The 26,448-nt window shown below is 42.2% G+C and overlaps 2 protein-coding genes across 2 annotated transcripts; one reads left to right on the top strand and one right to left on the bottom strand.

Annotated features, from left to right (window-relative positions):
* Positions 1 to 1,080: 1,080 nt before the first annotated feature.
* On the top strand, positions 1,081 to 8,478 carry opn3 (opsin 3). The gene is made up of 4 exons (XM_070841415.1): positions 1,081 to 1,429; positions 4,359 to 4,678; positions 7,242 to 7,493; positions 8,194 to 8,478. Exons 1-4 carry the CDS (start codon positions 1,111 to 1,113, stop codon positions 8,476 to 8,478), a joined length of 1,176 nt encoding a protein of 391 aa, XP_070697516.1. The 5' UTR covers positions 1,081 to 1,110.
* A 1,327-nt stretch (positions 8,479 to 9,805) lies between these two features.
* kmo (kynurenine 3-monooxygenase) lies at positions 9,806 to 24,754 on the bottom strand. Its single transcript, XM_070840906.1, has 15 exons — positions 24,620 to 24,754; positions 24,296 to 24,365; positions 24,030 to 24,127; positions 23,288 to 23,377; positions 22,361 to 22,409; positions 20,834 to 20,921; positions 17,542 to 17,707; positions 17,365 to 17,436; positions 15,456 to 15,577; positions 14,791 to 14,938; positions 14,654 to 14,711; positions 14,484 to 14,566; positions 13,227 to 13,328; positions 13,078 to 13,137; positions 9,806 to 11,828 (listed from the first exon to the last, which is right to left on the bottom strand). Exons 1-15 carry the CDS (start codon positions 24,680 to 24,682, stop codon positions 11,682 to 11,684), a joined length of 1,416 nt encoding a protein of 471 aa, XP_070697007.1. The 5' UTR covers positions 24,683 to 24,754; the 3' UTR covers positions 9,806 to 11,681.
* Positions 24,755 to 26,448: the final 1,694 nt, after the last annotated feature.

Here is a 26,448-nt window from a genome sequence, read left to right as displayed (position 1 = left end):
GGAGAGCACCTCGAAATGTCACGGGAGGTTCAGGCACACAACAAAACCAGCAGAGTTGCTGTGCTGGCCTCATTCGGTGCCCAGTGCATGTGAAACGGTGGGTATGTGACTTGACCGCTGCCAGGCCTTCCCAGTATACACACTCAGTACACTTTTAGTGCCTTTTTCCCTGTTACTCACACACTCTCCTATCTTTCCAGCTCCCTTTCTAAAAATACCACTGTTATAAAAACCCGTCACACACCATAAGTGTCCTCTTTCATATAGGCAGGTGCATCACTGAGGGGTGAGAAACATGCTGTATGCCATCTATGCTGCAGGTGCAGAGAAGCATCTGTGAAATGACACATGTTCAGTGTCAAATCCAGGCTTTTAGCAGACAGAACAGTTGTGTTCATACTGGTTTCTCATTTGTGTGTGTATGCATGTGTGTGTGATGGTGATTGGATTTTTTTTTTTGCTTCCAGGTGTCCTTAATAAACCTGGGATTAATGTAATCAGCAGTGATAAACGCACTGAAACATTTATAAAACACTACGTGTAAACAGGAGTGTGTAGTAGGCCTTTAAATAAAAGGTCTCATTACAACACGTCATGGTCTAATTGAACTGGGGGCTACATCAAGGTCCCCACAGTTAGTCACAAAAAGATTATTTGGAGACTTTGGTTTCAAAATAAAAGTGTGAAATATGAAGGCGCACGCCTGAAACAGAAAGGGGGAACACTGGGTCATTTTCAAATGTACTATGCTCAATAAATCAGAGGACACTTAAGAAAGCAAATGTGTTCATAAAAACTCCCTTAGTGTTTCTTTTTTTTCAAACGCAGCTTTACAGAACATATAAGAAGGCACGCGCGCGTCGCCAAACATGTAGGTCAAAAACTGTTTTACTTTGAAACTGTAGCCGGAAAAAACAACGTAACTAATCTTTGCTACTTGCCTGTGTTACATTGACCCAGTTTCTGCGAGCGTCAGTCTGGGTTGGTTTGAATTAGCGGCGCGGGGAGCGCGTGGAGGAGCGGCGTGGAACCCACAGAGTCTCGTGCCAAGGACGCGCGCTCTCACACCGCGCACAGCACAATGCTGGAAACCAAGTTTTCATCCGCGCAATGAATCCTGCCAACGAAACCAGAGCCGACAGAAGTGCAGAACAATATATTTTCGCAGTTGGCACCTACAAACTTCTCGCTTTTACCATCGGAACCATCGGAGTGTTCGGCTTTTGTAACAACGTTGTTGTCATCATACTCTACTGTAAATTCAAGAGACTCCGGACGCCCACCAATTTGTTGCTGGTCAACATAAGTTTGAGTGATTTCCTGGTTTCTGTCATCGGAATAAACTTTACGTTTGTTTCGTGCGTTAAAGGCGGATGGACTTGGAGCCAGGCGACATGCGTCTGGGACGGCTTCAGCAACTCCTTATTCGGTGAGGAGATTATATTCGTTTGTGTCTCACATTTATTAATATTGGCACTTCAAGTTTTCACTAATATATTTCAAGGCGAATTTATCAAACTGCTTACCCTCACTTTTTTCTGGATTATTCGCTTCTATTGGCAAAAATAGGCTGTGAAAGTCAGATCCTGATATAATTCAGAATGTGAGCAAATGCAGAATGAATTAGAAGGCAGCTCATCCAGAATAGACATGACTAGATTAGGCACGGAAGAAAGATATTCCACACAGTAAGAATGACTGTAAGATGAATGTAAATATAGGTAAAAACATGTTTGGAACACTTTTCTCTTAGGTCTTTCTCACGGATTGTGTGGATGGTTACAAATCTGGCTCAAACTGAGATGACTGACATTTTATTCTCTATGATGAGCTGCAGTAAAGTCTAACGACCTTGAATCCCTAATGATTATTTATATGCTGTTTTTTTTCTGTGTTTATCAGACAGTGAGTATGTCCTGCAGACCACTGCTTCATGCAGAGGACTGTTTTTGTCTCCTCCAGCTTCCATTTAACGGTGGCGTGACTGTCCCTTTATAAGCACAGATACCTGCGCTTAGCAGTGGAGTGTGAATGAACTCTCAGAGTCATTCTCCAGGTCCCACCCCTGCAGGAATTACAGCTCAGGAGGATGGATGTGTGATGCTGAGCTCATTAGAGTAAACGGTCAAGCCTTTGGCTGCTGCTGGATCAGCAAAGTAAACAGAGGGATGCACGGGACAGCTGCCCTCCTCTTCTTTCATCCAGTTGTCCTTTAACTGGCATGACTTATTTGCAGACGATCTGAAGGGCACGTTAGTCAGCCTCCGTCATGTGGCACTGGCACTTTGTTGATCTGGTTTGCAAATAGACGAGAAGATGAGAATTTCAAATCAAAATTGTGCAAAGGTGGTGTTCACATCCTGATTTATGTATTTTTATCCAAGATATAGGAACATCTTTCATCATTGAAATGACATTGGGGAGAGATTCTGTGGTGTCCTGCTGCTTTGGCCCACATTCAGACGGGCAGGACAAGCCTGGCAGATAATGGCGCTTCTCATTCCTGAGAACTCACTTGCCTCCTCCCTTGTCATTGGCAGTACAGTGGAGCAGATGATAACGTCCATGTGTAGGGGAGGTCGGGCAAGGTTGTCTCAGGGCTTGGTTGTCACAGTGCTTATTACTGCCGAACCATTATTATTGCGCTGTTTCAACATGCTGTCATCACACATTTGGTGTGATGTCATGCTCATTTCTCTCCGGCCATTTTGTGAGGAGAAATTTAGTGGGTTTTTTTATGTGTAAGAGGAATTTTTTTCATGTTGCTGTTTTTGTGATTAAGGTTGTAGGTGATTAGGCATTTCGTAATCAAACATTTATTAAAAACAGTAAGGAAATAGCTTTCACGTTAGTCTTCTTGCTAGCTAACGATGTGTGGTAGCATAAAGCCTTTGTCAGGAGGTCAGGTGTGGCTGAGCGTCACTCCTGTAGCGTCCATTAGATGAAACCAAGGCTTTAATAAAAGCTGGTAAATTCTTTCATTTTACATTTCATCATGGTGAAAAATTCACATTCACGGTTTAAACAAATAGACAAACACAATAAGTATTATAGAGGTGGTGACTCGTTTTGTAACTAATTAGGTGTCTCTAGCTTAAACAACTTAAAGGTTACAAATGTTTTTTTAAAATCACACTTTTCACTGAAACCCCAGTGAGAACTATAGGGACAACTAACCCCATACGTGTCAAAGAGTGTCTAATGACCTGCTGTTAAAATAAGTTGAACAAATGAAGAATGAAAGGGATATTTATTTCAACCTGAGACCTTAAGGTTCGCTCTGATGTAGCAATCGCTACTGTAAGATGTGTTGATGATGAGCAGTGCACAGGACAGCAAAGATTTTTACGTGTCAAAGCCCAAGGTCATACATGAAAAAATCTGGGGAGAGCTTCCTCCCAACATCTGCGTCTGATTGAAAATGATTGTAATGTGCGGCTCCCTGCTGACACGGGTTGTGACATAACAATTGAAGTGTACAAAAATAAATCCCTTGGCTCTGTCCGTGTCCTCCAGTCCTCTGTGCGCTAACATGCCGTCATCTTTGTGCTGCTCAGAGGAGGCTGGTGTCAGTGTGCCCGTCACACACATACAGGCCACAGGGACTGCAGCATTAAGCGCTGGCAGCTCTGTCAATGCATGTCCGTGTGGCTGAAACCTTAGCTGGGTCGATGTCGAGCTCGAGCTGAGAGCAACCTGACTGAACAAGTCACCGTACAGTGTGTTTGTAATTTGTGTGTCTGTTCATTGACACTTTTTATCGTGTTGCTCCCATTAATCAGGAGGCTAATGAGTTGCACACAGAGATGAGGGGTGAATTGGAGTATGTAATTGGTTAGATTTATAGCTGCGATGTGTATTGACTGAAAAGATGCAGAATCAATTTTTTGATTGTGAACCATGACTCTGGCTTGCTGATGTGCTCTTGGACACACATACCATAAGAAAGCGGGAACAGTACGATGCACAAAATTGACATAAAAGCTACAAACATTTCAATATGAAATACATATTTGCACATAGATATACACACAATTTGTTCCAAACCACTTCCCTTTGTGTGGAAAAAGCAGGCTGCACAATGTAGATGTGTGTCTTAGAGGTGTGTGTCTGTGTGTGGGTGTGTGTGTGTGTGTGTGTTGGAATAAAGACTCTCTTTCTTTCGGTGGGGATTTAAGGATTCTCAACAAAATGCTTGAATGTGACATTCAGCACCAAGATGTTCACAGTTCTGTTTATATAAAGTATGATGAAACTCGTTCAGTTCAAAGAGACACTGAGTAGCCGTCCCTGACCCAGATCCTGCAGTGAGTGCTCTGCATTACTCAGCTTGGCTGTCTGTCTCCCTCCGCTGCCAGGCATCGTTTCCATCATGACTTTGGCAGCTCTGGCCTATGAGCGCTACATCCGGGTGGTCCATGCACAGGTGGTGGACTTTCCCTGGGCGTGGCGGGCCATCGGCCACATCTGGTTGTACTCCCTGGCCTGGACCGGGGCTCCTCTGCTGGGCTGGAACCGCTACACACTGGAGATCCACCGGCTGGGCTGCTCCCTGGACTGGGCGTCTAAGGACCCAAACGATGCCTCCTTCATCCTCTTCTTCCTCCTGGCCTGTTTCTTTGTGCCTGTGGGCGTCATGATCTACTGCTACGGGAACATCCTCTACACAGTGCAAATGGTAAGACGTGTCGATGAGCTTTTATCTGTTCAGTTGTTAACATACTCAGTAAATTATGGATGAGTTAGATCAATAAACAGGTCTAGGAAGGAAACTGTAGAAACTGATGATTGTGCTCCTCCCCCACTAAACAAAACTATTAAAAAGATTAATTTAACTTGACCTGCTTATCATTAGAGGTGTAACTACTTTCAGATCTTATACTATAAACTACACTTAAACTGGCTTCAGTGCTTCAACACTTCAACTGAATTTCATCTGCTTTCATTTTTTCCTCCTCTACTGACAATTCAACTGCTTTCAGTCGTTACACAACTGACATTTCAAACTGGTTCATCTTTTCCTCTTCCACTGACAATTCAACCGCACTAATTTCTTAATCTTCAAACAACAGTTCTACTGCTATAAGCACATACAATTTGAGTGGCACGTACATTTCCTTCAGAAAATGCTGCCTCTTCTTATGACATGTGAAATTAAGAAGCCCTATTAGATTTATGCCAAATGTAAAGATATTCTGGGGCCTTTTGGCCTGTGCAGTCTGTGCAGATTCAGATTTTGCAGACTCTCCTCTCCTGGGTTTTCATTTTTAATGAAAAGAAACTCCTTGACCCTCACTGGCCAAGTGCTGCCTTTCACTCCTCCTTCATTACAGGCTCTATTATCATAATATGCCTTTGTGCCTTCAGGGCTTGTCCTGTACAGTGGGAAATCATTGCAAAGCTCAGGGCTCCTTGTGCCCACACTGAGCCTTAGAAGTGCAGCCTTTGAATGTCACTGATGTCATCAGTCGCAGAAGAGAGCCTGGTAATATATCATGTGAGCAGGCTGCAGGGATGAGAGTTTGTGTTTATTTATGTTCACATCTTTTATTCCTGCAAAAACACTGAAGAAAGTCCTCTGTCAGTCTTCTCCGCCATCTGTTTATACCATGGAGAAGATGACCAGAAAAGAGTTTGAACACACCAAAGTACAACAATTACAATAAGCAAGCATGTACATGAGAAAAACACTATGCAGTTGTAATTAAATGACCCAGATGTCCTTCTGCATCACAGTTTGGTGCAGCTGCTATCTCCTCTTCCTTAAGTATTCACAACCTTGCAGGAAGTGTAAGCTGCAGCTTCCTCAGAGCACCACAAAACTCCCCGAACACCTCAGAGCCCTGGGAGGACTCATCACACGTCACAGAGTTTTGGGAGATGCTATGAAAATCTTCAAAGAGGAGTACTCTGAACCCTACTGAGTATTTTTGGCTTGGTATAAAAGCAATCGCCCTGCCTTGGCGAAGCCAGAAAATCCCGCTGAAGACATCTGAAAACCCGGAGAACAGTAGAACACTGACATGCAAATAGACTGTAGCTTTGTAGGAAATGTAGAACATCAACAAAAAACAGAACTTGTGAATTTGTGAGTAAAAATAGACGCTTGGAGGGATTCAGTCAGCTGCTGAAGACTGTCTTGAGGGAGTCTAGAAAACTGACATGTGCTAGTATCTCATCGCTTTAGCTGAAGGGTATAAACTAACCTGCAGTGTCAGTCAGTGGAAATAACGATGTATAGTGAACACGTTTAAGCAGATATATGGCTTTGCATAGAAAAGTTCTCTCCTTGTTTTGCTAAACCTACTTTTATTCATGATTTAAAGTGACAATATAGAATTGTTGAAAACTGAAATACACCCAGGGGTTTTTCTGCTACACTTGAACTGGTATGACCAGTAGCTTAGTGGCGAATATTAGCAAACTGTGGGTAGATATTTGGACTGTCTGACTCCCTGATTTTTTGCAGCTAGCATTATCCCATGATTGTTACTCACAGCTACAGCAGGTACCGTTCAGCAAATGTTGCATAGTCTTGCTTTAAAGGTATCTGCAGAGTAACTAGAACTGGTGGAGAGAAGGTAGATTTTCTCTGATCTTCACTGTAATGAGACAATCCTGATCAGCACTATGGTTTCTCATAGCTTTCTTAGTGTTTTTTGTTGCAGACTCGGGCTTCAGTAAAACAGGCGCTCCAACACAGTTCCCACAGGGGTCCAAGATGATTAACGGGAAATGAAAGGATGGAGGGGATTTCTGCAGCTCAAAATAATATTACATTTTTCAGATTTTTCCCCAAACTTTTTTGCTTGTGAAATGCAAGAGAGTTTTACCTTGTTTAGGACAATGAAAACTATTATAAAGATCTAAGAATATATCATTTTTTGTGTGCATTGCTTACAGCTGTTTGGCCTTCACAGCCTGGCCTGTGATGAGGCATTGCAAATGATATGAGTATAAAATATAAGTTGAGAACCAGGGATTTAAGTCACTCCTGACAAATGCTGTATGATTATCTAGGGATGACGTTAAAACTGCATGTAGTGCAAACTGTCAGACATTTTAAGGAACATGCCAATAGTCCGATTTGACTTCTGCCCCCTTTTCACGTGCACACAAGCATTCATAAACGTTCAAATAGTCAGACTTATGTGGATCCAAATCAGCAACATTGTGGTCACAAGACTCTCAGGCCACCATCCCCCTCACCGTAACATCTCACTCTCTCCTGTTTCTTGTAGCTGCGCTCCATCCAGGACCTCCAGACCGTTCAGATCATCAAGATCTTGCGGTATGAGAAGAAGGTCGCCGTCATGTTTTTCCTGATGATCTCCTGCTTCTTGATGTGTTGGACTCCCTACGCAGTCGTGTCCATGATGGAGGCCTTCGGCAGGAAGAGCATGGTCTCTCCCACGGCGGCCATCATCCCCTCTTTCTTTGCCAAGTCCAGCACAGCCTACAACCCCCTCATCTACGTGTTCATGAGCAGAAAGGTTAGTTGTCCTTAAGTTCTGGAAGTAAATCGGAAAAACTCAGTAAAGAAACTTTTTTTATCATGTGGGCAGAAACGTTCTATTCTAGGTCAACTTTAAGACCTATAAATAATGGGACTAATTTCTTGCTCTGTGTAGCTGGTGAGGGTGGCGTGAGAGAAAAGATTCAAGCGTCATTTCGGAGCTCAGGTTTTGCCTCTGTCTAGAATACACAATATTTTTCTTCGATTGCCCACTTTGTGTGTATTACGCCGATTTGTTCCCTCTCCAGTGACCACAGCTGAACTCTCAGTGGAAAAGTAGGGCAAAACAATTGCATCTCAATTAGAGGCGGTGATGGTTTGCTTTCCACTTGTGCTGCTTCATTTTGTGGTTTGAGTAGAAAAAGGGAGCATTTTTACACAGTTTAATTTCCCATGAGTACATTTTTAGAGGTAAACATCTGCAAAAAGGAAAATTAAATCTGCATCATTGTGTGTTTTCCTTGGTATTAATACATTTCCAAGCCCTCTAATGTGCAGTATGTATGTCATGTGTGTGTAAGAGTGAAATTGTGTGTTTGATTAGCCTGACTTTGCTGGCATCCTTAGAGGCTGATGTCTTGTGTGTTTGACAGACAAATGACTGAGGAAACGGTGCTGTGCCGTCCCTGTGGCAAATACCAGCCTGTAATCTCTTCCCCCTGCTTCTCCTCTCACAGTTCCGCCGCTGTTTGCTGCAGCTGCTGTGTTCGCGGCTCTTTTCGCGGCTCTCTTGGCTTCAGCACAGCCTCAAAGAGCGCCCCCTGACACCGGTGGAGCGGCCCATTCGGCCGATCGTCATGTCCAGGTCATGCCGCAGCAGGGAGCGACCCAAGAAGAGGGTGACCTTCAGCTCCTCCTCCATCGTCTTCATCATCACCAGCGATGACTTCCACCACCTCGATGTGACGTCCAGAGCTGGAGATTCCACTGACGTTAATGTCATTCAAGTGAGACCGTTGTGATCCACAAGGACTGGACTTCTCAACCCACCACTCAGTATGCCTTAGGACCCAACATGCAATTCCAAGCCAAAATAACCCTGTCTGACCTCCTTGGACTTCTTTGTGTCTACACACAGTTACAGAATTGTTACAACTAATTGTAAATAGAAAATAGAAAACCTTTTTCCTGACAGTGTTTTGTCTAAGCAGCTAGTATGAAAGTGTGACTTCATCATCTAACATCAGCTGTGGTGATATAAGTACATAATGATGTAGTTAACTAGTAATGTTTCTCTTAGAAAAAGAATCAAACTTGTTTGTCCACACAGTATATGTGACAACTGCACAGCTGTGCCGAGTGTTTAGAGGCCAGCTGTGAGTATGCATCAACATGTGATAGCACTTTTTTTTAGTTGATGGTACCCAACTGCAAGTGTGTAAAACGGAGAGTACGCCTTAGTTCCTTAGCCATAATGCACAAACTGACATCATGGTGTATGGATTCAATAAAGAGATCCTATTTTAAGCTACACTTTGTGTAGCTTAAAATAGGTATGAATAGACTTGATGAATGGATTTCAATAGCTGATAAAAACCCCAAATTCAGTGAGGATGTGTAACTAAGCAGTCTTTGTTTAGGTACTGCTTGGTTCAGAAGAATAGTGTGACATCATGGAAAATACACTAGTTTGCTTTTTTTTCAAAACCTGACATGAGGACATTGATACCACTCTCATATCTGTCCGCTACATATGTGCAGCTAGAACCAGGAGGCGGTTCGCCTTGTGAAGCGTAAAGATGGACACAGCTAGTCTGCCTGTGAAACAGGATTCTCTGCACATCCTCCAGCTGTATGCAGCTGAATTCGGTGTTATCAGTTTGATGTTTTATCAAACATCAATGAGAAAAAACAGACGAGAGCACACCAAATGATTAGCAGTCTGTTTTGATTCTGTTTACAAGACTTTAGAGTGCAAATCGTTCCATGTGCTCCCGTCCCTTCTGTCCCTTGAAGGGAATCCTTAAGCTTGCAAATTGACATTTATATATTGTTTAACACATACAAAAACCTTAGTGTAAGACCAACAGGTTCTGAATACGTATAATTTAGATTTGCCAGAAGGCAAGAAACACAATTCTAAATGAATGCTAATGTTGCTAATGTAACTGCTGGAAATATGTTAATAATAATAATACCTTTAAAATGATGATAAAACAATGTTAACCTATTTTTATTTATTTATTACAGATTTAAGAATTGGGTGACAAAGAGTTGATATTGTCCCTCGTTCAGTCAATGACGTTGAGAGAAATGGAGCCAAAAAAGAAATAAAAATGGGACACTAACTATGGGCTGAGGGAACCTTTATTTGCCATTCAGGTGTTAGTATCTGCATACATTTATACAGCATGTACATTCGGCCCCGCCAACAAAACTGTGCAATTGATGGCATGAAAATCATTCAATCTAAAAATTGAAAAATTCACTGTTGGGCTCCTTCAGTTGAACCGTTAAAAGTTAAATACTGAAATAAAGTATCTGACTCAAATCCCCCCTTACCCTGGATCATACCCTCATTTCAAACAATTAATATTTAGGAGCTGTTACTGGCGGGGAACTGAGCAGTTTTGTTAAAGTGAACTATACACCATTGGTGGAGAAAATGACTAAAGATTTGACTAAGGGGATTAGTCTGCCTATCTCACTTACAGGGAGGGTTAATGTTAGATGAAGTGTAACATTAATGTTAATGTAAGATGAAAGGTATGCTCAGTCCATACCAGCTGGATGCAGCAAATCCTATTTCAGGAAATATAACTCATTGGTTAGTAAATTTTGAAGGAATAGAAAGGTCTGAAGGATAGAGAGAAGCTCCTCAGCACCTTGCTCTGTGTACCCTTTTGAAAAAGGGTGTGCTTGGCCAACCGGACCCTGACCTATATTTTTGGGCTGAAGACTCTCCAGCATGGACCCAAATTGAAGGGCACCGAACCTGTCCTACACCCCTTACTGTTTCATCTCAGAAAATAGTAAGGCATTCACAGCTAATCCCATTCAGTCAGTCGGCGAAGATTTTAGAGAATGTTCAAAAATATGAGACGATCAATTCTCATTTCCCGCAAGAGACCCATCATGCTCAATAGCACTCTGCCGCTGGCTTTAAGAGATCTTTACTTTAAGGTGTGGTCGCAGAAAGGTCTAACAAAGAGAGCGGATCTATACCGAAGGGACATACAGAAGTCTTTTGGGGACTTGCTTATCCCATAATTGATCAAATTCTGGCCACACACACCTCTTCAGATTTCATACAGTCCAGGCAGGGCAGGTACCTGTATAGCCCCAGTCACTCCCATTTGGAAACTTTATTGCTCAGGGACAATCTCGACAAACATGTCACAAACATACGATTCACTATCCAAACATCCTGACGCTACCACAGCAGAAAGAGAAATGGCAAAGAGATCTGGAGATCCATTTCCAACAGACAGATGGTCACTGGAGCAAAGATTAAAGAACAATCAAAGAAAACTTGAATTAATACCAGGTATAATCTCTGCAATTACAAATTCATACACAGAGCATGCAGTATGCCTGCAAACAGCAGACTGCTAAGCTCGTGCATATGGTGCGATCTCGTTTTAAGCTCCGATGGTGGTGGCTGGAGATCGAGGATTTTCTTGATTTTCTTCATCACCTGTGATTATAATGTTGGGGGACTTGACTGATCTGAACCTTTCCTACCAAAGGATAAAGGGTTTTCTTAGTCCAGCTATTACTAAACTATGCATTAACTCTAAGTGGGGTCCTTCAGAGAAAACAACTTATGCCATGAGAGGCAGCCCAGGGTTGTTTCATTGGTCTGGGGATCCATGGATACATGGAATCTATTTTTCTTTAACAATTTTATCTCTCAATTTATATAATTATTACATTTTCTGTCTCTGTATCTTTACTTTGTGAGGGGGCAGGGATCCTGGAGGACCTGTCTCTTTGAGAGAGGGAGAGGTGGTGTGTATGTATGTATGTGCTAAATGTGTTAAAGATGTAACGTTTCTGGTCGTATTATGGCACCGGCTTTGTGTTATGTTGTGCTGTGTTTGTTATACTGTGAGTAAGGAAAATGAATGAACAGAATTTTCAAAAAGCCTCTGAGTTCATTCTAGTGCTTGTTGCTCCAGTCTCAGCACTTCAGATTAGATTAGATTAGAGCCGGTGCTGTTGCTCAGGGGGTCCTGAGGGCCACCAGCCTGTTCCACATACTCTGAGTAGGGATGATGAGCTTGTTGATATCAGGAGGATTTTTAATGAGCAGGTAAGATGCTCCCAAAGCAGCTCCTGTAGCGCTGAACAGCAGGCCACGGTTTATCACCTGAGAAAAATAAAGCGAAAAGGCTTTGTGAATAAATTCCACTTTGAAGAACATCCGTTTCTATTACAAGAGTCCTACAGTTTTAAGATAAGTTCATACACAGGAACTGACATGCTACAAATTTGTAGAATGGACTAATTGAAATGTGGTACTACTTATAAGTAAAGGAAGGTAGTATTAGATTTGTGCACCTCTAGTCAATTAACTGCTGGTGTAACATATGGAGTATTTTATTCAGAGCACAACACATCAGCTCAACATGTAAAAATGTTAAATTCATCGACAAATCATACAATTAGATACAATATAAAGCATGCAATTCAATAAATGTGGAGCACAAATAGTAAATATTTGTACTGCACCTTTCTAGTCATTTCCGACCACTCAAAGCGCTTTACATCACATCCTCATTCACCCATTCACACATCATTCATTCAGGAGGAATGCAAGTTGGAGGAGACTGTTCTTTCACACACACATTCACACACCGAAGCTGCTTCAGGAGTAAGTTGGGGTTCAGTGTCTTGCCCGAGGACACTTCGACATGCTGACTCAGGAGCTCTGGATCGAACCGGCGACCCTAAGATTGATGGTCACAAAGCTAATGTGCTGATGCTTAGCAGGTGTTTGGAACGTTTACCATCTACGTCTAGCGTGTTAGTGTGTTAAAGTTTAATCCTGACATGTTTTGCTACAGGACATACAGTTGTTTAATCTTCACCTCCTTCAGTGACCTTGCTGTCATCTTCACCTTATGATTACAACATCCTCCCTGCACCCAGCTAAGACACAGATCATCATGTCACGATGTCCTCCCCTCATTTTACCCTTTGTCCAGACATCCCTACGGGCTTAAACAATTTACAAGGAAGGCTGTGAAATCCTCGCTGTCTTTGGGACTGTGGACCATTAGTGCAAAAGCCATCAGCACAGGTCACATCAGTCAGTTCAACACAGTGCCGAGGACTCGTCTGCAGCCAAATGTGTGAAATCACAAACATTTCTTTGTGCAGCAAAGCTCTTCGTTTGAGGTAGAATACATCAAATGTTTTTAAAAGGAGAAGTATTTACCCAGCGAGAGTCACATCCGCCTTCTGTGCTCGCTGCTGATAATAGTGCGACTTCAAAAGAGTCCTGAATTACAATACTAAAATGTTCAAAGGTATGAAATATAGAGAGTCAGCTGAATGCAGGAAAGATTAAATGAAAGCGTCTGAAGAGAAGAGACATTGTGTGTTAAGTGTCTTACTTTGCTTTGCCAATGCCAGCGCTCTACAGCTTCGTGGTACCTTGTCCTAGTGAAAGTGACCTAGAGACAGTGAAGGGCAGCAGATGATACAAATTGTTTGGTAGGCAAAACTGTTTGACAGTGATCATTTTGTTTCTTACAACATTCACCATTGTGTAAAGTGGAATTATTGTCTTTGGCATGAGGAAGTGGAGGAAGTTATCAACATGTTTTCTGAAAAGGAACCATCTGGAGTTGACGTGGGCTCGCATCTACAAAACAAAAGAGAACACTTGTTAGTGAAGTAAGCCATCTGTCCTACTTATTGTGATGCCATTAAATAAATCTTACGGCCATAATAGAGTCTCGTCTACTCTTCTGGGCGTAACTGCTGTGGTGAATTTTAAGATCTGTGAGAATGAAGACGGTGCTGAGACCAATTACTGCCTTTGTGAGTGCGTGAGTTGTAATGGGCAGGTGGTTAGGGAGCTGTCCACCTGCCAGATGCGGAGGAGAGAGTAAATATCCACGCGTAATAGGAGTCGGCACATCCAGAAACCAAGCTGACTTTATATGGTAAATGGTAAATGGGCTTTACTTGTATAGTATTTCTACTCAAAGTGCTTTTACATCACATCATTCATACAGGAGGAAATGTCATTTCATACTCATTCACACACTGAAGCCAGCAAGGCTTCAGGAGCAAGTTGGGGTTCATTGTCTTGCCCAAGGACACTTCGACATGTTGACCCGTAGGAGCTGGGGATCGAACCCCCGACGACCCACTCTACCACTGATCCACAGCCGCCCCGTATGGATTGTTCAGTACTATGGAGATCAGTCTAATAACTAGTGTTAGAAGAGTTAGTGGGCAGTAATTGGGAAATGACTTACAATTATGCAGCATGTCCGGTGAATGTTGGATTGATGCTAACTGATACAATGAATAAGCCGTTAAGGAGAGAGACTGCATGCCATTATTGGTCCATCCCTGGTGCTGGAAAGTGTCACAGTACATCTACTCTAGTACTGTACCTCTGTGCCATTCTGAGGTACTGGTACTTTACTTTCAGAGGGAAATATTGTACTTTTTTACTCCACAGCATTGCTTTTCTTGTGTGTGTCTAGTTGTTCTTTTCAGATAAAACATGATCAGTTTACAGTCATCAGCACACACAGAAAAGCTGGGTGAGCATTCCTATGGAAGCTCAGGATTAATGGTGAATGATGTTTGAATTCACTTGTAATGGAGCATTTTCATACTGTGGTATTGCTTCTTTGCCAAAAGTAAAAGATCTCACATGACGTTTGAATTGACGTCACTACTTCTCAACTAGTAGGATTGTTCCATTTCTAATGGGATAGATTTCTAATTATCCCCACTTTAATGGTTGAGGTTAAAATGGATATATTGAATAAATATGTACTTCAATGTAGTTGTACATGGCCAGGTCCGCAATTGCGTGGTCGTCTGGAACTCGCACTCTGGTGTACTCGGGCAGAACGGCACCTGGGCGGATACACAGAGCAAAACATGCCAGATTTCCCTCAGTCCACTCATGTGTCTCCTTCAGTCTTGTTCATTTAAAGTACTTACTGAAATCTTCATTGAACTGTTCCATTATTTCTTCAAAGACAATGCAGTCCTCAAAACCCTATAAAGCATGAATGCATGAATGAGTCTCCATTTAATTGCTTTCTGGCTTTTCTTCTCCTGCAGTTGGTGTTACTTACAGCGTTCATCCCCTGCCCATAGAACGGCACCACAGCGTGGGCTGCATCGCCCATAAGGACGCATTTGTCGCCAATGTGATATGGGGAGCACTTGACAGACACCATGGCCTGCCCAGGCAATCGGAAATAATCCCTCTTGAGAGCATCACTGCGAGGCACAAATGGAAACAAAACAATTACAAACTCATCTTGAGATATTCAGATATTCGTGTTGACAGGGCTCTGGTTTTTGCTTCCTAAAAAAGCTTCTGTCACATTTGAGTAAGCTAAAACAACCACGCGCTGTCTGCCCTGGTAAAGTTAAACAGCCAAACAGAGGAACGAAAGCATGCGTTCAGTTGTTTATGGTCGAGCAATGCAAATTAAGTCAGACCAGAGAGTCGGTGAGTGAATGAAGCCTCAAGTGTTTCTACAGCTCACGCCTCCGCTATCTCTTTGCCACCCACAACATATGGTTCACCTCAAATTAAAATCTCACTGCACAAAGCCATGTAACTGTAAGTCGGCAATTTCACACTTCACCGATCATGGCTGTGGATGTCCTGGAGACGAAGGGATGATGGGAAATTCAAGTGTTGTTTGAGGCAGAGGGGGAGCAAAGGGAGATGAAAGACAGAGAGAGGGAGAGAGAGAGAGAGAGAGAGAGAGGTAAGAAAGTCACTTACACCCCTATGAGTGGTATGGCGTCAGGGAAATATCTCTGGAAAAACTCAATGACTTCATCCCCTGTGGTAATCTTGTCAAACTCCTCAAAGGGCATGAAGAGGGTACAGGTAAATGTCTTGTCCTAAATTGGACAACAAACACAGAGCGCAGTGATGTCAGCTCTAACATCCACTGTGACACACGTTAAATCGAGTCGTCATCTTCATTTACACAAAGACATTACACATGGGTACAAGATTAAACCTTTTACTCCTCACTGTCCCCGCCATGGTGCACTAGAGCTGTGTGCAACTTTGACGGACTGCATTATGGAAAATGTTTGGAATATATGTATCAGTGGATTTGTGAAGCTAAACTAGCTGCTGAACAGTCAGCAAGTCATTCAGAGTTTTTTCTACAAGAGCTACAAGAGCTCCCTCCAGCACTCAACTGATGTCACGTCTTTCAGCTAATTCTGATAAACTCTACAAAAAGTGGCAAACTTTTTTAATGATCTTCAACTCTCTTGAAACTGTCCTGATTGAGAGACATATCCCCCTCTTCTTTTTCTTTTCCTTTCCTTTTTTTCAAATGCAATTATCTATCTATTCATTTTTGTTTGGGCTGGGTGTTTCTCATTTTGCTTTGCTTTGTTTTTTTGAGCTTGAACACTGATTAGTATGAAAACACCTTTAAAAAGGCAGAAAGTGTGTTTTCTTATTCTTTTGATTCCTTAAGGTACTCAGTACCTTGATTGTACTATTACTATTATTTCTGTGTTCTTGTGTTTTAACTGTGATCCTTGTCGTTAAACTGGAAAACAGACGTCATGTTTCTTCATAAAAACAAAGAGATCACCAGCACTCACAGATCTTCTTTCTACAATGAATAAAGACGGTGTCTGTGTTCTGTTTGTTTCATCCTGCTGCAACTGTGCACCCCATACAGCGTTAAAGACTTGGAGCTGGGCGGGCTACTACTCTTTACAACATTTCTTCATTAAAATATATTTCTAAAAGAAGTCAAAAGTTTTGGGACTAGATGTCTGTCTGTCTGTCTGTCTGTCTAAACCCTTGCACTTACAAATAGAGTAACATCCTTTCATACTATACAAACACTACATGTTTTGCGTGTGTTTTCATTATTTCTTATATTCTAATACAGACTCACATTACTCTAACGGGTCTGAATGGTCCTCCATGTGGAACTCATTAAAGAATCTTCCATCCTCAGTGCAAATGTAAGAGTCAAACTCCACCCAGTGCAAGTGATGGATGAGAGCACTGAGGTTGTGGGCGTGCCATTATCTGCCCATCAGAGTAGGTGCTATCTATCAACATCACAAAGTCCTCTCCAAGGACCTTTTAGCACTGTCTCTGTTGCCATGGCATCCACAGCAGCGAGGATGTGTCGTGTTTTTCTTTCCCTCAGCCCTAGTGCGCTCCTGGGAACTGGGGCAGTGAGTGACAGTGTGAATGCTCTCCAGCGTCAGCTGCCTTAACCCCACTTGGTCTCACTGAAGAGAGCAAAACTGTTGTGCTGAGTCAGCCATGCAGAAAAAAAAACACTGTGTGAGTAAGAAGGACAGGAGAGACAGAGAAGTCTGACAAAGCCAGACAGAGAAACTAATGAGAGGGAGGACACAACCGGTGTGTGGAAAGTAGGGAAGATTTCCGATGCGTAAGCCCCTACTGGCCGTGAGGTGTCTGTAAATGAGGCTCATTAACTCTTTGAGGATGTCCCAGAGGTCAATCATGCCCTGACGTGCTCTGAAGTGATTATGTCTGTGTGTAATGGCTAGTGGCTGCAAAAAATGTGAGGTAATTATTTCTCAAATGAACATCTCATGTTGTTCAATTCACAACTGTAGTTTGAGAAACTGTGCAGCCATAAAACAAAGAAGAGAACAAAACAGCATTCAGCACTCACCAAGTTGGGGAGCGCGATCATCATGAATGTGTTCCGTGGCCAGATGTGCAGATAATTAGGCTTCATGGCAAACTGTAACGACAGTTACAAAAGTGAAACAGGCAAAATGAACGACATACATAGATGGCAGCATCTCAGCACTTTCAATAAAGGGAGCGTAGTGCACAGAGGACTGACCTCTCCATTGACGGGTGGCATGGTGAGCTCCATGTAGCCGTGGGGGATGTAGGTCTGGCTGTAGTTGAAGCGGCTGCGACGGAGGAATTGCTTGCGGATGGCAGAGAAAGCTCCATCACAGCCCACAATCAGGTCTGCTTCGATCTCCTCTTTGGACCCATCTGACCTGAGAAACACACAAGCAACACGACAAATTAACGTCAATGCTCTGAAATCCCTAAGCTAAGTAACTTCGCTTCTCTAGATTAGAATTTTATGTAACAGGCTAATCCTTTTGATGTTTAGTTTGAAGATCTGCAGTATTACAAAATACTGGCGGTCTCCATGTTGAATAATTTAAGGAGCAAAGGCAAGTTTTGGGTCAGGGACCATCATCGGGCTTCCTAGGAGCGATGCCGCGATGCCTACACACCTGTCACACAGGCTGACACTCGCACGTGTAAAAAGTGCTCCTCAGTGGATGTTTAGACTGGGAAGATGTGTCAAATGAGCAGCCCTCAGGCTATATGTGCTGCAGTCTAATGCAGACTGAAGGTTGTTTGTTTGAGCTGTTCACACTTAACCTTTTCACCATGCACACTTTGGGAGTATCTTTTCCTCTGCAGGAGTTCACATAAAGCTGCAGCTTTTCTGGCTTTCCCATTAGTCCACTGGAAAATCAGGCCTCTGAATTTTTGTATTCTGTTGTTCTGAAAAAATCTATTATTTACTATTTATTTATTATTAGTATTTTATCATTTTATTCCATGCAGATATTAAACATTAAATGGCCTTGCCCTCAGAAAAACTCAAAATAAAAATATTAAACTTTAAGATGAACTTTTAAATCAAAGTCATTTTGTGAAAGATCTTCATAAAATCTGAATTTAACTTACTTGCAAGCTACTCACCAAATATACGGTATTTCCCCTCGGGGATTAATAAAGTATATTGATTGATTGATTGATTGATTTCACTGACACTATGACATTTGAGCAATAGTTATGACAGTATCTGTGTAACATACCAATCATGGCCTTTTCTCATTCATCATAATTACACTGGTGGCATCTCTGGCCACTATGAATGCACAGTAAACTGCACTGTTAGGTACATCTGCTCATTGACTTGAAAAGCTGCTCCAAACAGCAGGAGTCTGTACTCCACTCTGTTGTGCCAAAGGGAAAGTGTTCCTGTCAGAGGTCCTGGAGTTACGTGGGGGGATAAATGCTGTCCCTGAGATCTGACTCAGTTCAAAGGGACAGACATCCCGCATCAAACAGACGAGTCCCACAGGCTCGAATGGGCGTGCACCCTAACTCTTCTGTTCCTCACTCTGTCAAACTGCTAAATCAGTCTGGGTTCGAAATAGGCCTCAGTGTTCCTCACCTTGCAAAGCGCCTGGATTTGCAAGATTACCATCGCACGAATACCCAGCTTGCCAGGCTTCAAGTGATGTGTTAATGACCCACAGAGGCTCAGACCAATCAAAGGTGTGATGGCAGCAAGAAGCAACCTATGGAAGCAACCCTTTGTTCAAAAACAAGCCTGGTGGCTCCTGGAGAGGATAACACGGATGCTGCTAAAGCATCACTTAAATCTGAACTGGAGAGTGTTTCTTCATTGAAAGAAGAGCGAAGAGCGGCGCACAGTTCCTACAGTAGACTTCCCAGATGGTTTTGCATGAGACACTAGAAACTAACTAACTATAAAGGTATTTATGTGAAACAGTGAACATCTTTCAGAGGAAAATTGTGATAATTAAGTGAAATTAAATCAAATAAATGACCCAAGAGGAAATGCTGGTGCATCAGTTAAGCTCAGTGATAAGTACACCTGAATAAATTCTTGGCACACCACCATCTCATTTAATGATCCTTGCAGAGGACATAATGATTGTTTCTGTTGCCACATTGCCTTAAACACCGTTCCTATCCTTTATCCACCAATGAGCACTGCTGCAGAATGTAATTCATTTAATTATTACTGTATGTATTCTCTGTTTCGGGTAATTAAAACACTCATTAGGACATCTGAACATGCTCACATGTGAAGGTAAATGTCTATTAATCCTAAAGAGGCACAGCCTTCGAAGCTCAAATTCAAGACTGTTTCCACGATGACAGGACACTTCAGGCAGTACGTACTGAACACTGACCACAGATTGGAGCTCCAGTGGGAGTTTACCAGTTATAATAGTATAGTATATCATAATAGTATAATAATACATAAAGTGGATTTATTACTATGTCCATCACCAGTGACCACTTAATCTGTAAATTGTCCTAGTGCATAGTAAATCTGTCAATATGTGGGTTCCTAATGACTTAATAATGGCCTAATAATTACTTATGAGACGAGGTGACACCCTCTTTTTTGATTTCACATTGCGTTTGCTTGTCTCATGTTACCATACTGAATAGTGTTCTGTGATATTCTAAGACCTCATTAACGTGAGATTCACAGCAAGGTAGATCATTGTACGATCACAGACCAGACCATAAGAAGAAAGCATGTACATCTACTGCACGGTGATGGCTGTTTCTGAACATTCCCTGGCCATCGCAGCGGCATCAGGCCTTCCGTGTACTTTTAATTACACAAGCTGGAGAGAGCAAACAGGAGCTGTCACAGTTTGACCACAGGGTACAGGGAAGGATGTGTAAGCTGTGTTTTGGATTCAAGGCACACTCGCAGCCTTCGCGTAAAACTTGATTTAATTAAAGTGCATGAAAGTGTTTGTTCACTGTGGCGATAGCTTCACAGTGAGTCATTCTGATACACATTTTCAACTAGGTATGAGTGGGACCACCAGGCATAAAAATGAATAAATAAATAGAAATGACAACACACACATCAAATGGATTTTTGCACATTTTAGATAAGGCTGAATTCAATTTAAAAACGCTGCGATCAAATTAAACAGAGTTTGTGCTCCCGCATGCTGGGTTATTAATTCACTGCATTTTCTAGTAATTCCCACTACTAAATCAGCCTGGAGGTTTTTCAGTGTTAATTGGGTTGTAAACTCTGTGTCACATTTACCTCAAGGACAATTACAAAGCTACTAAAAAGTCAAGAGGCTTCAAAGGAAACATGTTTATCACCATCCCAGAACATGGGACGTTAACGTGCACAAGGCCACATGTGTTCAAATGTAGGAACACAAAGGCAGCGTGATCAATAAAGCTGATGCTCAAACAAATGAGCAGACCCTCCTCCTGGATTACCCTCCATATATCGTGTGTGTGTGTGTGTGTGTGTGTGTGTGTGTGTATACAGGGGTATACATGTAAGATGGGTAAATATTTACCTGACAAAGGTCATTAGCCCTGTTTCAGCACTCCAGTCCTTCAGTTTGTGGTCAAAGTTCAACTTTGTGTTTGGATACCTCTCTGCCTCTGCGGGAGTCAAATGTTACAAAAGCAGCTTATATCACAGATGCAGTAAAATCTTGTTAACTTACACACAAAACCTTCACAATTCCAATAGAATGCAGCAAGGACACAACCGTCAGCAAGCCCCCGCTGAAGGGGCTTGACCTCATGCTGATTAGCATGAACATCATGACCAACACAACACAGCAGTCTGGTATCAGGTTTTGTGAAAAATCAGTGTTAAGGCTGTCACTCTTTCCTAAATCTCTTTATCTCTCAGTTCATTCCAGGAGTCTGGATCGGCCCTGATAACAGCGACGGCTTTACAGTCAGCCTCCTTTTTTCCAGCACACACAGGAAATTTAATTAAACAGAGGCCCAATGCTGGCACATTATCTCCGAGCCACCCAGAGGCACTTCATTAAATATTACGTAAAATCCTTTTAGCCCAAAAAGACTAGCACGGCCCCTGACGTACTCATGTAGTTTAAAGGCTTGCGTGAAGCTAAGGCACGGGGAGTATCTGCAGGAGATGAGGCTCAGCGTGCTAGCAAACGGCGTCATTTAGAACAATTGGTGGGGAAAAGTTCGGAATACGTCTTTTAACTAGGAACTTTGTGCAGAGTTAATGAATTATGAATGTTATTTATTGAGTGTAGTGTGAGTGTGCTAGACTCAAAACTTTCTTTGAATTCAAAAATATAGAGAATATACTTTATGATATGCAATAATTTGCAAAAGTGGTGATTGGTGATCATTTAAAGCAGTGCTATGCCACTTTTAAAAAAGGAGAAAATACATTCTTCCTGATACAAATAAACAAAATGAATCTATAACCAATAAAAGGCACAGTTTCCCTACTCAGTGCACCAAGGGGCTGATCTGCTACAGCTTTATTGGCCCTTTCATGACCATTACATTAAGTATGTTAATGTTTGTATATCTACTTTGGGTTGATATTACAGTGAAACAACTTTATGGTGAAACCACTACCTCATTCACTTTTTCACTACTGCCCTCATACAGACACTCAGTACTTAAATCTATAGTTACATTTTGGACACTCATAAATTGTCAATACTACTGCATTGTGGGAATATTTTAGGGTACTACATAGTGCATAAAGTTCACACTCAGAGACAACCTTCAAATAAAATGGCAGACAGTAAATAAAGTGCACTATATAGTAAAGCCAATGACTCTTCTCCCCTTGTGTTACTGTTACACAATGTTTTAGCATTTAGCATCCCATTTATCCCACAGTGGCAAAAGTTATTTGCAGTGTGAAAGTGGCTAAAACACTTACCAAGTCAAATTTCACAGTATTTTCGTGACAAATGTCGATCATTTGAGTTCTAAATTGCCCTTTAGATGTAGATATAGTTTGGCCATTTCAGCATACATTCTATGACATTGTGTTCAGTGTTGGTTGAACTATAGAAAGACAATATCATTGTTCTTACCTGTCAGCAGCTCTTTGTTCAGATTGGCTCGGTCTACTGACAGGATGTACTGAAAGGAGAGAAATCGAAATTATAGCAGAACTCTGCAAGTATTACAGCCTCACAAACAAAAACTGTAACACTAGTCATTAAAATGGGAAAAGGAAGCCTCTGGGGTATATCCTCGGTTTCCATACGTTCATGATTCTGAAAAAGAGAGCCCATGAGATTAATTATCCCTGCAAACCTGGCAGCACTATAATTAAAAGCGTGTTGGACTTCTGTTGTTATGTGAGGAAATTTCAAACTGACTGCTATTTCACTCGCGCTGTTCATCATTTTGTGTATCCGTGAGCAGCCACAGCTAACACACCTCTGTGTGTGCACGCCTGTGCTTGTGTTCCTGTGCTGCGTGTGCTTATGAACACACCAATGTTGGTGCATGTGAGTTCCAGCGAGCTGCAAAAATCTAATCTTCAGGCTGAAGAAGTACACAAGGGGGAATTTTGCTGCATGTTTACTAACAGCCAAACACGTGTACCTTGGATGTAACAGGGTGTTCTCACTAACATGTAGGAAGTGTTAAAGATACTATCATTACACAAATCCCCTTAATGAAGTAGTTTAGCTGGAAGTCAGAGTGATGCGATGTAGTAATACTGCAAACCCATGCAAATAACAATCCAATCTGTTAAACTGATTGGCTGTTACACTGCTATGCAGTTAATTAAGATGCACTGCAGTTTGTAGCTAGTTTGAATGTCTTATTCTATGGGCATGCTGCAGGACGTCCTCCTCACTAATGATTAGCATAGTTCTTATGTCACAGAAATAAAAAAATGTACAGTTCTTTTGTAAAAAGTGCAGTTGTCAATAGAATAATGTGTCAATTGAGTCACATCTTGACTCTTGACTCTGTTCTTATGATAATATAAATGCTCTTCTCACCTGGCCTTTCTTGCCATAAGGGATCGGAGACTGTTTCCCATTCAGGGAATGGATCATTCTGGCATGCATGGGGATTCCCTGGGAGATAATCTGAGGACAAATTGTTAATACAGGTCACATGTAAAAAATCCTATTTATTAACACTTAGGACAAACAATTCTGTATAGTGTTATACTCTGCAGTGGTAAAATCCATGTTTCCTAAGTGGTCTAAGTGGAAACAGGCTGTCAGGCCATGGACAGTGCAGCTAATCCATGTGGTCACCCAGTAGCTGAAAACCTTGTAAAACCAGCCCTGTTTTGCTGTGCTGGGAAGTCATGCAAGAGTAAAAAAAAGAGTCGGATGCAGAGCTGTCAGGCGTGCATAACATGCTCAGTGCAGCAAATGTGGACCAACAAAAAAGATTGCTGACCTCAGACGCCAGAGTAAAACATCTTGAGTGGACTGCAAGCAAAGGAAGCAGGGTGGGGCCTGGCCACATATTCAATATTTTATCATAATTTCATTCAGTTGGACAAAAAATGGTCCGCCTGCCTGCAGTCTATGATGTGCGATTTAAGGGGACCTAAAAGGTAACAAGGACAGGAGTAATGGATGCCCTACCCAAGTGCATTTGTGTCAAACCCATCTTTTAAACCAGTATACAAGCAACACAGGGCCACCATGTCCCTGCAGTCCTGAGATAAACCTTACCTCATTTCCATGTTACTAATTAAACAGGGAGTATATGTAATCAGCTTACCTTCTCCTCCATTCCAACATGCTTCAGCGCTTGCCGGCCCCTGTGGGACAAAGCCAGATTGATGCTTCTCCCCTTCACAACTTTGGCTTGTCGGATATCTGACGAAAATGAGACGCAATGTTTCAGTCTTGCTCTTGTGAAATATTGATCATCTATTGAAAATTCAATGTCTCCGCTGTTAAGGAATATTGTAATTTTGAGTGTTCCTCAGAGAGAGGCGTGATGTGACAATGCTATTTACTTGGAATGAGAGCTTTGAATATTACCTTCCCGAGTTTCAAAGACTTTCACATCAAGGCCTCTTTTGGCAAAGAAGCAGGCGTTCAGTGCTCCAACCTAGAGGGTGAGGGGGAATAATGGCAGTACTTTGAAAAACAAAGTCACTGTCTACATAGATAATTATCTCTTACCTAAACAATATCAACACCATATATGCTGCATAGTCACACCTTAAAACTTTATTTAAATGCAAATGCACATATGACTGCATTACTTAGAAAAGAAAATCTTCTTTCCATCAAAAAAGGCTTTTAACCGAGGACAAGACACACCAAGCAATAAATGAATTCACTTTCATTTTCTTTTCTTACCAAACCACCTCCCACCACTGCTACGACTTTTTTCTTGGCTGGTGTGCTGGTTGGTTCCTCCATTGTGCTTCTCTGGAGGTCTGACCTTCTCACTGTGCCGTTCAGAGCGATTTACACAAGTAGTGGGTAAAGATTCAAAAGAGGAGGAGCAGAGTGAGTCCCATGAATGTCACTCTGGAAATCAGTTCCCCTCTCTGAGCAAACACAAGCGACAGATAACAGGACTTTCCAAAACAACACTATGTGTCAGAAGGCCCAGAGCAGTCATCTGCAACTTTAGACAACTCATTTGGGTTGAATTAGAACATTTTACTATTGTGTCCCAATGCCAGATGGGAAGTAATGAAGTGATTTGTAAAGGATCAGTGCTCCTGATGTTTCAGATGACTGGTAGTCAAAGTCACTGACATGCACAAGTGAAGAAACATGTCTCCACCTAGTGGCTGCCGGATCACAGCAAATTCATGGCATGCTGAGCCAAAGAGCGCATGTGCAGAACAAAGTTAATGTTACTGGCACTTATTAATGGGACAGATTAGAATAGGCTTCGTGTGGCTTTTAAAAACAAGAAGAGTATTTAACAGAGTCAGTTTGTTCTGTGTGGAATTTTCCTCAAACTAGGACAAAGAAAGTCAAATAAACAGTCAAGAAAAATGTCTTTATCTTCCTGGATCGTATCATTGGATTGTACCAATCACTTCCCCAAATGTTCCAGCAGCAAATAGGAACTAGTTTCTCTGTGTGAGCCCCTCCAGCCTCGTATTCGTACTTTATTATTATTGTTATTTAGTGGGTATTTCCACCGAGGCCCAGGTCTCTTCTCTCTGTAGCTCTCTGCCACCTGACACTGCACTACTTTGAAAATGACTCCATATAATTGGTTTAGCAGAGGCCTGGTGCAGGCAGCTTCAGTCCTACAGTGTTGCCTGGGTGTTTTCAGAGTGACACTTCTAGCAGTGAGGTAAATAATAGATGATCTGTAGGGCTGCTGAGCCGGAATCCTACCCTCATCCGTGTGGGTGCTTGGTGGAGCTGAGGGAGGCGCAGCTGGACAGCTGTTGGCCGCAGGACCGTGGCTCTCCGCACCGGGAGAGACAGGTGGACCCGCGGTGGCTGATGGGTCACTGTCCTCCTCTTCCTCGCCTGGCTCCCTGCTAACGAGCCGACTTTTGCAGGCAGCAGAGATACTCGGTATGTTTTCCAGAGCCACAAAGTCTCTGCTCTCCCCTCTTTCACTGGCCTTCGCTGCTCCACTGCTCCTCCGTCGTTTGTTGTCCATGTTTATTCATTTGCAGCCAACTTATTCTGTCTTCAGTCAAACTTTCCCATCCGGGCGGCCATGCTGCCGTCCGAGCAGCCATCACCTGACCACCATCATACGGTGCAGACACAGACATTAAACCATCACAATGTTTCCTTATTTACTGACCTCCCAACTCTGCCTTCATTGGTTCGTATTTTACACACACACACACACACACACACACACACAGTCGCGCCCACTCAACCAATTGATTTGATTTGATTTAATTTTTTAATATCAATAAAGACATGGTGAGGGGAGGAAGGCGCAGGTACTATTCAGGTGCTTGAATCATAACGATATTGTTGGAAAAGACACACATTTTACAAGACTATTTTTATTTAACTTTTATGGAACACAGAATTTACAATCATGACATGACACTGCAACTGTCTATAGCGAAACAAAAATACGTCAATCTAAATTAAATTAGTAAAATACTTATGATAGTAGTAACTCCAAAATGGTATCCAATCGGATTAAGGGATCAGCACATTCGTGCTCAATGTGATATTTACATCAGCAG

The sequence above is a fragment of the Pempheris klunzingeri genome, chromosome 12 (genome assembly GCF_042242105.1).
Source record: "Pempheris klunzingeri isolate RE-2024b chromosome 12, fPemKlu1.hap1, whole genome shotgun sequence".
Classification (NCBI taxonomy): Eukaryota; Metazoa; Chordata; class Actinopteri; order Acropomatiformes; family Pempheridae; genus Pempheris; species Pempheris klunzingeri.
This window is presented reverse-complemented; position numbering and strand designations above follow the sequence as displayed.